We start from the raw sequence: 9668 nt of genomic DNA, 5'->3' as shown, positions 1-9668 counted from the left end.
TTTTTTTTGTTTTTTTTGTTTTTTTTTTTTTACCCCCAGGAGGCTGTTCAGCTGCTCCTGGAGCGCAGGGACTCTCTCACTGCCAGGAGATGCACGCGTAGGGGGTGTTTCTGGCAGGGCAGTGGGCGCGTTGGGAGCCGCAGCGGGGTGGGCTGAGGAGGGCTCATCCCGAGCCCCTCCGCAGGCGAACGGGATGTTGGAGCGACTTCCCAAGTCAGTCCGCATTTCCAAACGGTTGGCATTTCTAAGCTCCTTGGAAAACACGCATGGAGCCTGGCTGCTGTGGGTCAGATACGAATGGGCTGGCTGGCGCTGGGAGCCTGGCTCCCAGAGCTCTGGGGATGCTGCAGCCCCCACCGACTGGTTCCAGAGCCACTCCGGCCCATCCGGCCTCCCCATCGCTGCCTGGGGTACTCAGGGCTCGCATGTGCTGCCTGTTGCTTTTCCTGCTGCCCTGGGACCGGGCTTGGATAACCTCAGCCGGGCTGAGAAGGCAGCTGGGGCAGAAAAGCCCTCCTCGATGAAGCAGATTTATTAAGAAAGCCCTAGCTAAGCTTTCCTTACATTAGCCTTGCTCCGGAGCAGAATGTGGAGATGAAAAGTTCACATGGGGCTACGGACCCCTTTGGAAGTCTGTTGCACTGGTTTATTAGCAGGAGTTTGGGGATTAATGGGACTCTTTGAAGGGCTTCTGGAGTAGGGCTTTCCTGGCTGCTGGCATCTGCCTGAGCTGCTGTGTGTTGTCCCTGAGAAATGACATGGAACCACTGGAGATGGCAGCCAGCCCTGTGGCTGAGCTGTTTTGTGCTCCTCCCTGGACTGGGGGGCTGAAAAATGTGGGAGTGCAGGAAGGGCTCACAGCTGGGGCTGTTTCTGATTCCCCCCTGCAGGAACCCCCTTGTGAGGACTGCAGCCATGGCCACCTCAGCGAGCTCCCACCTGAGCAAAGCCATCAAGCACATGTACATGAAGCTGCCACAGGGGGAGAAGGTCCAGGCCATGTATATCTGGATCGATGGCACAGGAGAGCACCTCCGCTGCAAAACCCGCACACTGGACCATGAGCCCAAGAGCCTGGAAGGTGAGAGGGGAGGTGCAGGACTCGTAGTAGACTCACCAAGTGAAGGAAGGATGCCACTTCTCTCTTCCTATGGCAGAAGGATGGTTTTTAGGGAAGACATTCCTTCTCATGCCCTTTCAGTTATCTCTCCCCAGATACCACAGGGGAGCGTTCCCAGCTTTCCAGATGTGGAGTTTTGGGAAGGTGCCTGGGGTTGGGAGCCCATCCTTGGTGCTGTCCCTGCCGTGGAGGGGCTGTTGGCAGGGGTTGGGGGCTGTTGGCAGGGGCTCAGCTGCCCATTGACTCTCAAGTACTCGTTTTGGCCGGAAGTAGTTTGGCAGAAGAAAGTGCAGGGGAAAGAATGGAGCTATCCGGTGTAATTAAGAGCTTGTGTCCCTCAGAACAAACAGTCCCAGCTTACACAATAATAGCATTAGGATTTTCCCCAGGTTGCCATGGAGCTGGCTGGAGACAGTTATGAAATGAAAATACTGTGTGTGACTGAGCAGAATTATCTTTTTTCTTTCCTTTTTTTTTTTTCTTTTCCCCTCCCTCCTTTTCCCTTTGAGGGAGTGGTTGGCACAGCTCTTTTGAAATCTTTGTGCTTCCCATCCTCCCTCTTTCCCCCTGGGATATTGAGGAGATAACATTGCCTGGGTGGAGTTCTGGGCTTTGACCTGAAGGGCAGGGCTCAGCATAGAGGGGTGGATGAGGGGCCATGCTGGCCACACTCCCTTTCCATATGAGATTCCACCTCTATATGATTTGCCTTCTCACCTTCTTCAGGCCATGTAGCATGAATGAGGGTATTCCATGGCTCTCCTCATTCCCATAGCTGGAAGATGGCTTGTGGTCTGCCTTTCCCCAGCTGAGGGAAATGGGTGCTTTGCTCATCCCTGTGGTTGTTGTGACATGGGAAATGTTCTCAGTGCTACTCTGTTCACTCAGGCTTGGCCAGCAGCCCAGCAACTTGTTATTTCCCAGGGTGGCAGGGGAGTTTCACTCCTACACTTTTTTGCTGGCTTTGGGGTTTTTTTTGCTTCCCCCACTTGGAACAAAATCAGCTGAGCTGGGACTAAACCTATTGCAGGCCTATTCTCTATGAGCATCTTCACCTCTGTCTTACTGGAGGGTGGCAGGGAGCCCATCCTGGGGACTAGGGACCCTGGGTCACTGTGGCTGGTTCCTTTCTTTGCTCCAGATCTCCCTGAGTGGAATTTTGATGGCTCCAGCACCTACCAGTCCGAAGGCTCCAACAGTGACATGTACCTGCGACCTGCTGCCATGTTTCGGGACCCTTTCCGCAAGGACCCCAATAAACTTGTTCTCTGTGAGGTCTTCAAATACAACCGCCAGTCTGCAGGTGAATGAATGGATCTTCTCCCTTCTCCTGGTGAAGGTGGTGTTCCTGGGAAGGGGAATGGGAGACCTGCCCAAGTGCAGTCTGTGCCCTTAGCATGACACAGAAATAATCCCTGCTTTGAAAGTAAAGGGCAAACAAAGTAATGGACAAAGGGCTGGGCTTGGGATTCTTCAACACTGCTGGGACTCAAACTATAAAAAAGGTGGAAATGGAGAGTGCAGGTGCTCATGAGCCTTGTGTCGCTTTTCCATTCCAGAGTCAAATCTCCGGCACACCTGCCGGAGGATTATGGATATGGTGTCCAACCAGCACCCCTGGTTTGGGATGGAGCAGGAGTACACTCTCCTGGGGACAGATGGACATCCATTTGGCTGGCCTTCCAATGGCTTCCCTGGACCCCAAGGTAATCTTTCGGGAGCCTGGACCAAGTCAGGAGTGTTTGAATTGAACTCTGTGTGGTACAGCTTCAGGTGAGCTGAGGGATCCAAGGTGTTCTTAGAACCGAAGGTGGACAGTAGAAAGCGGGATATTGGCAAAAACTAACCATGAGATTAAATTTGTTACAGAAAGGCTGAGGTGGGGATTGGCCGCGTCCAAATTTGCTGTTTGGTTTGTTGGTCTGGAGGGGACTTAAACTCAGGGGAACTTGCTCTCCATCGGTGTTCTGCTCTGCTAGTTCTTCCATGAGAAACAGATCTTGGGATTTTTCCACACCCCCCAAGCCTTTGGAGAGTTCTCCCCTGTGCATGCTGAGTCTTCACTGAATGTCAGCGTTTTTCCCTGTGGAGACTGATGTTCCCCTGTGCTGTTGCAGGTCCATATTATTGCGGTGTAGGGGCAGACAAAGCCTATGGCAGAGACATTGTGGAGGCCCACTACCGAGCATGCCTTTATGCAGGCGTGAAAATTGGAGGAACCAACGCAGAAGTGATGCCAGCCCAGGTACATCATTCTAAGATGCCTCATGGAGTGAGAGAGTAGTATGGAAAAATCCCAGGCCGCAGGAGCTGTGTCTGCCTGCTCTGAGCTGTGTAGCTGTGCCGAGGATCAGGGGGTGGGAGGTGCCTGTCTCCACCCAACTGAGCCCCTGATGCCTCCTCCCTTGCAGTGGGAGTTCCAGGTGGGACCATGTGAAGGGATTGAGATGGGGGATCACCTCTGGATTGCGCGCTTCATCCTGCACCGGGTGTGCGAGGACTTTGGGGTCGTGGTGTCCTTTGATCCCAAGCCCATCCCTGGGAACTGGAATGGTGCTGGCTGCCACACCAACTTCAGCACCAAGAGCATGAGGGAAGAAGGAGGTCTCAAGTAAGTGTTTGAGTTGTTTACTGGGCAACAGGATTTTGCAATGCTTTGGATGACACAGGAATTGTTGCTCTGGTGCTTGGCATGATATCTGAGTCTTTCTTCTGGATGGGGTTTTTTTGGTTGTTTCGTTTTTGTGTTGTTTTTTTTTTAATATGTGTTTTTTATAGTGATACATTCTCATATTGATGCTTGGTGGGCAGTTTAGCCAGCAGTACAGCTCAACCACTGCTGGTGGAAGTACAGGCAGCCAGGATGCGACTATCCGTAACAGTCTGTCTGGTTCCTGACCTGCCAGTACTGGGAACAAACAAACAAACTCAGCACAGGCCATTTTTTATTATTTCTTTATAGCCATGATGAAAGACCATTTGTTTCTGTCTAGGCAAGGCTGCCATGTTTTCTTAAAGATCAACATCCTAAAAATGCAAACCCTGAGTTCCTGTATGGGACTGGTGTGCTGAGTGCAGCCAGGGATCCTGTGTCACTGGAGCTATGTGGAGGGATGCATCCTGGCAGCTCTGTTTTCTTGCCTTAATCTTAGTGATGCCCTGAGATAATGGGACAGCCCATGACTCTGTGAGCTTCATTAGTAGAAACTCCAGTGTTGAGAGATCTCTGCTCTGAGAGCAGGTGAAAGTGGGAAGTTTAACTGGTGGTGTGTCACAGAGAGCACTCCCTAGGGAGCCTGTGGGATTTGGCCATGAGGATTCTTTTCCTGGGTCAGCAGTAGGAGTGGAGAGAAACCCTGTGTTGGGATGAACAGCCAAGTGGGTTGTGGGGCACAAGGCATCATCATGAAATGGCTTGGGGACAGCAATTAATCTCGTGTCACTTTGACACAACAGTCCAGAGGGGTTCAGCTCATCCTGTCCCTCACTTTGTCATCACCTGTCCCTCCCTCCACAGGCACATCGAGGAGGCCATTGAGAAGCTGAGCAAGCGCCACCAGTACCACATCCGTGCCTACGACCCCAAGGGGGGACTGGACAATGCCAGGCGCCTGACAGGCTTCCACGAGACGTCCAACATCAATGAGTTCTCCGCCGGCGTGGCCAACCGCGGTGCCAGCATCCGCATCCCACGCAATGTGGGCCATGAGAAGAAGGGCTACTTCGAGGACCGCCGGCCCTCTGCCAACTGTGACCCCTACGCTGTGACAGAGGCCCTGGTGCGCACGTGTCTCCTCAATGAAACTGGGGACGAGCCTTTTGAGTACAAGAACTAAGCAGACTTCGCCCCACAGACACCGCCTCCCCTCGCACTCCCCACGCCCCTAAACTTCCCTTCTAGATGTAATCCCAAGGGTACAAGATAACATGTTTTGTGTCTCAGTAACTCTTGTTGTCTTGAGGTGGGGAGGAGGGCAGGTTTAGTTTTATCGATGTCTGTTTGTCATTGACTCTTCAGAAGATGAGAGGAGGACAGGGTGTTAGAGAATTTTTAACCACTGTTTTATTTTTTTGTCTAATTCATGTGTACATCGGATGGGATCCAGTGGCTTCCAGGGACAGACTGCACATGCAGAAAGCCAGTAGGAGAGGAGAAGGCTTAAAACAGAATCAGATTTGAGGTGTCAGCCCCACTGCTGGCTCTCTGCAGACTCATGGCTCTCTAAGGTTGGTGCCTTTCTGTGGAGAAGGGAAGATGGGAGCTGTGCATATGCTCCTGCCTGTGTGGGGAGATGATGGGGAGATCATCACTCTTTGCCCACTCTGAGGTTTCTGGGAATCTTCTGGCATTAAGTTCAGCATAGGAGCATTGAGGAGAACTCTTGGTTCTGTCACTGGAAGTCAGCCGATCTCTGGCTCATAACACAGAGTGAAGTAGTATTTTTCTATTTAAATATAAAAACAGGAAAAAAAATTATATATGGAAGTGTTTTTTTCTTAAAGAGATGATGTTCCAATGCCTCATCCAGCCAGAGCAGGCAGAGTTCTTGCAGATGCTGTTGGAGGCCTCCAGGTGGGACTGAGGGTGAGCTTGGAGGGAGACTCAGATGAGATTTGTTCAAGCATGGAGTGGAGCTTGCAGGAAGGGGTTCCCAGAGTGAAAAGCCTGCAGAAGCATTTGTCACTGTAACTCGAGTGGCCGTGACACGTTCAGAGTGAGAGGAAGGTGTCCTGAACCAAGAGTTGACTGGTCAACAGCGTTCCAGATAGAGCTGTGGGTGTGTCACCTGTCCAGCAGGGCTAGCATGTCACTAAAGCAGGGCTTTTGATAAAGGCTAAAAAAAAGAAGAAGTTTTAATTTTTTTTTTTCATAATGTTCTTAGTTTCTCCAACTGAATGGTTTTACAGAGACCGTTGATGCCACTGTTGTGGCCTGGTTCTCGCGGGCTGCCTGCCATCCAGCGAGGAGGGGGCTAGGAGAGGGGAAGGGAGAGGCCACCTGTCCCTCCCAGCCAGCCCTGGCACTCCCAGCTCCTGCTGGGGGGTTCAAATGTTCCGGGATTTTACGCTTGGGTATCTTAGATGGTGCCAGTTATATTCTGTTGCATTTGGACTTCTGCCGAATAGGTTTTCTTTTTTGTAATAAAAGAAAAAAAGAACAAAACCTTAAATCTGACTTCTGCAGCCTCTTTTTGTATGTGTGTTGCCTTCAGCATTTGAAAGGATTTTGGCTCTGATAGTGGGTAGATGTGGCTTTTCATTTGTGGGGTGTTTTGGGGGGGGCAGGGGTCTTTCAATTCATGTGTGCTCTCCAGAAAATGGGAATTTGTCAGCAGTGGTTGGTTCTCTGGTGAGTGATGGTCCAGCTGTGGCTTGAATGGGATTCTTCTGGGATAGGAAAGGGTCTGGGCTTGTGAGTGTCTATAGGGAGGGTTATGGGGTTGGTACAGATGTTGTACATTTCCCCAGCCTCCTCCTCACAAGTTCTACAGGATATAGAAATCCTACAGAAAACAAAACTCCAGCAAACTTAATTTTAAAGGGGGCTTTGTGGAAGAAGACCCTTTCCTGCTCCTCCCTAAGAAAGAAAATGGGAGAGAAATGAGAAAATGCTGCTCATCCACCTTTGGCATAAACCTGGTCATTTAGGAAAATAACCAAGGCAGTAGAAATGTGTCATTTTGTTCTTGTGGTCCTTTATTGAGCTTGTGGTGCCATTCCTCAGCTCCCCAGGAGGTGATTCCTTCAGGAGAGGATGCTTTAACTATTCCCACCTTTAAATCTAGATTAACTGTACCTGAGCATCCTGCTGGGCTGATGAGGCCATTCTTGCTCTCACAATTTTGTGGACCAACTGTTTTCCTGCATCTCCCTTCTGGGGAACATTGAAGGTGCAGCACCTTCCTCAGCACAGTCCTAAAATTACCCTGTGCCTGTGCCCTGGTGGGGTGGGGTGTGACCAGAACAGAGGCAAAGTGAACACCATGTCCTTTCCTCCCATCCTGCCATAGCCACAAGGACTTGAGAGCTGGGGTGCTGCAGCCAAAACAAACCCAGGCTGCTCTGGGGTAACTCAGGAGCCCAGAAACCTCAAAGTTTTGTCCTGATCTGGGCTCAGGGGCAAGGCAGCTGCTGTTTCTTACGCCTTCCAAGAATATGTTACAGAGGAAAAAATTACACCTGAATTAAGAGAACTTTTCTAAAGGCATTGGCACAGAAGTAGGGACAAGATATGGTTTGGTTTTCTGTTTGTTTTTTTAAAGTTCCTGTACTTACAAACACTCTGGATCTCTGAGGCTGAATCTCTGTCCCTGCAGAGACTATTTCTTCCTGAGAAATAAAAAAATTGGGAAAAGGGACATGGCTCAGTTTTGGCCACTAAGCATCACCAAGGCAGGAGGTGCTGATGGGCAGCCAGGTTTTGTGTTTTGCCACAGAATCATGGAATGGTTTGTTTTGGAAGGGATCTTAAATATCATCTCATTCCAACCCCCCCGCCAATGGCAGGGACACCTTCCTTGGTTGGTTGGGTTAAAGTCTTTGGGATAAACAGCATCTCCCTGTGGTGTTTTGGTGTCTGTGAGGAAGATGCCATCTCCATGTTGTCCATCAGGCTGATAAGGGGAGCAGACATCAGTCCTTTGCTCCTCCAGCTGCCCTGAACGTAAATTTAGGTCAGAAGCTTGATGCTTAATGGTTCCTCCTGCTCTCAGCTGAGAAAGCATTTATCCACTCACTGCACAATTACCCAGCTGAAAACAAGGTCAGAACAACATTGTGCTGGGAAGTGGCTTTTCAGATCATTATTAAAAGTATAGGGGAAAAAAAAGATTATAATCAATTAGAAGGGGAAAAATTGTTTATTCCCTCTAGGCATTGTTTTCTGACTTTTTGCCTAGAGCCTGCTTGCTGAATCTGCTTTGTAGTTACCTAAACACTATTTCCCAGCTCTGTAGGGTAGGGAGGCCTCCTCTTAAGGCCACAGGGCTCTTACAAATTGAGCCTGAAACCCTCAGAATCTGAATTTATGTCTTATGTATTCATAGAAAACATTTTGACTTTTGATCTGAGCCTCTCAGGAGGAAGTGAATCCCTTTCTCTGTACTCACACATCCTTAAAATGTAAATAATGATATAGCAAGGAGAGTTCCCAAAGGGTTTGCTGGGCACATCCAAGCATCAGGAACTGCTCCAAATGAAGCAGACAAATATAGCAGCAGCTTTTTAAAGTGCCTGTTGGTTGTGCTCCCTTTTAATCAAACACCAGCTTAGGAGACAAGGCTGCCCCTAACCCATTAATATATCTGCTCACACACTAGGCTTTTCCCCACAACTGGATTTTAAGGCAATCAAAATAAGATTAGCCACAGCTCCCTTCAAATACAGCCTGGAGCATATGAGCTAATCAAGACCACACTTGAAACATTGTTTCATACTGGGCTGTGCCAGCCCATTTATTGTCTGGACACAAGGGATTTTCCCTTTCTGCAGAGCCTGGTGTGTCAGGTGTGGCTGCTTGGATTCTCCTCTCCTTTCACACTCCCAGAGTGCCCTGCTGCTGCTCCAGTATCCGCACTTCACTTCTCTTACTATTTTGTGGGGGGTTTTTAGTGCTATTTGGTCTTCCTCGATTACCTTTTTTTGGTAGATCAGCCTTCACATGCTTGCACTGCCTGTGGCTGAACACACCTCTTCCTGAACACATCTGGAGGAGGAAACAGCCAGCCTTAGGTGGGTCAGGATTTGCTGAGCTGTCTTTTGGATGCCCTTACCTGGGGGAGAAGAGAGGCAGTTTTTGTTGCTGGGTGAAACTGTTTTTATTTCTCCAAAACAAGTCTGTGTTTTCCCTTTTTTCCGGGGTGTTGATACTGGCCTGTGTGAGTGTCCTGCCTCTCCTTCTGCCTGTGGAGGCTGGGAAGGGATGGCCCCAGGGAGGCAGCCAGGCACAGACCACTGAGGGGGTGATTTGCAGAGCTCTGCAAGAGCCTCTGTTCGGGCTTAAAGCTCCTGTTATCAGAGCAGCCCTGCTTTGTTCTCTTGAAATCCCTCTTGGAGCTCCAGCAGCTCCTCCGATGTGGGGCCTGGAGAAGTCCCAGCTGAGATACACACTTGCAGTTCATCAGCTGATAAAAGCCTTAGGAAAAGTGGCTGGAGGTGCTTTGTCCCCTCAAAGGAGGCCAGGGCATGCTCCGGAAGGGTGCTGGAGACAGGTCAGGTGTGGCCAGTGGGTAATTTCTTGTGTGACCCCTTTGAGCAAAGTGGTGGAGCTGGGAGGGGACTCCTGCCATCACACACATCCATAATTCAGGTTCAGTTGAGCCGGGATTTCATCCCACTTGTTCAGTTACTGATTAAACTGAGGATAGCTGCTTAGGAAACAAGTGGGAACTCTTGAAAGAGAAGATCTCCTTAGGTCTGCCTGGCTTCCCCAGCCAGATGGATGCAAAGTTACACCTGGGCTGGCTCCTGAGTGGGTCCTTCACCTATGAGTGGTTCTCCAGGCTCTCCGGATGGGATTGACAATCTATTTGCAGTGCCTGGTTTCAAC

The 9668-nt window shown here is 50.0% G+C and overlaps 1 protein-coding gene across 1 annotated transcript in view; it reads left to right on the top strand.

Moving 5' to 3' along the window:
- GLUL (glutamate-ammonia ligase) overlaps positions 1-6291 on the top strand; it is a 19414-nt gene extending 13123 nt beyond the window's left edge. Inside the window, exons 3-8 of the mRNA XM_017729616.1 lie at positions 891-1081; positions 2262-2423; positions 2680-2826; positions 3238-3365; positions 3532-3731; positions 4638-6291. Coding sequence (XP_017585105.1) covers positions 916-1081; positions 2262-2423; positions 2680-2826; positions 3238-3365; positions 3532-3731; positions 4638-4956 — 1122 coding nt within the window. The 5' untranslated portion in view covers positions 891-915 and the 3' untranslated portion in view covers positions 4957-6291. The remainder of the gene's footprint in view (positions 1-890; positions 1082-2261; positions 2424-2679; positions 2827-3237; positions 3366-3531; positions 3732-4637) is intronic.
- Positions 6292-9668: the final 3377 nt, after the last annotated feature.

This window comes from Corvus brachyrhynchos, unplaced genomic scaffold, assembly GCF_000691975.1.
Source record: "Corvus brachyrhynchos isolate BGI_N302 unplaced genomic scaffold, ASM69197v1 scaffold101, whole genome shotgun sequence".
Classification (NCBI taxonomy): domain Eukaryota; kingdom Metazoa; phylum Chordata; class Aves; order Passeriformes; family Corvidae; genus Corvus; species Corvus brachyrhynchos.
This window is presented reverse-complemented; position numbering and strand designations above follow the sequence as displayed.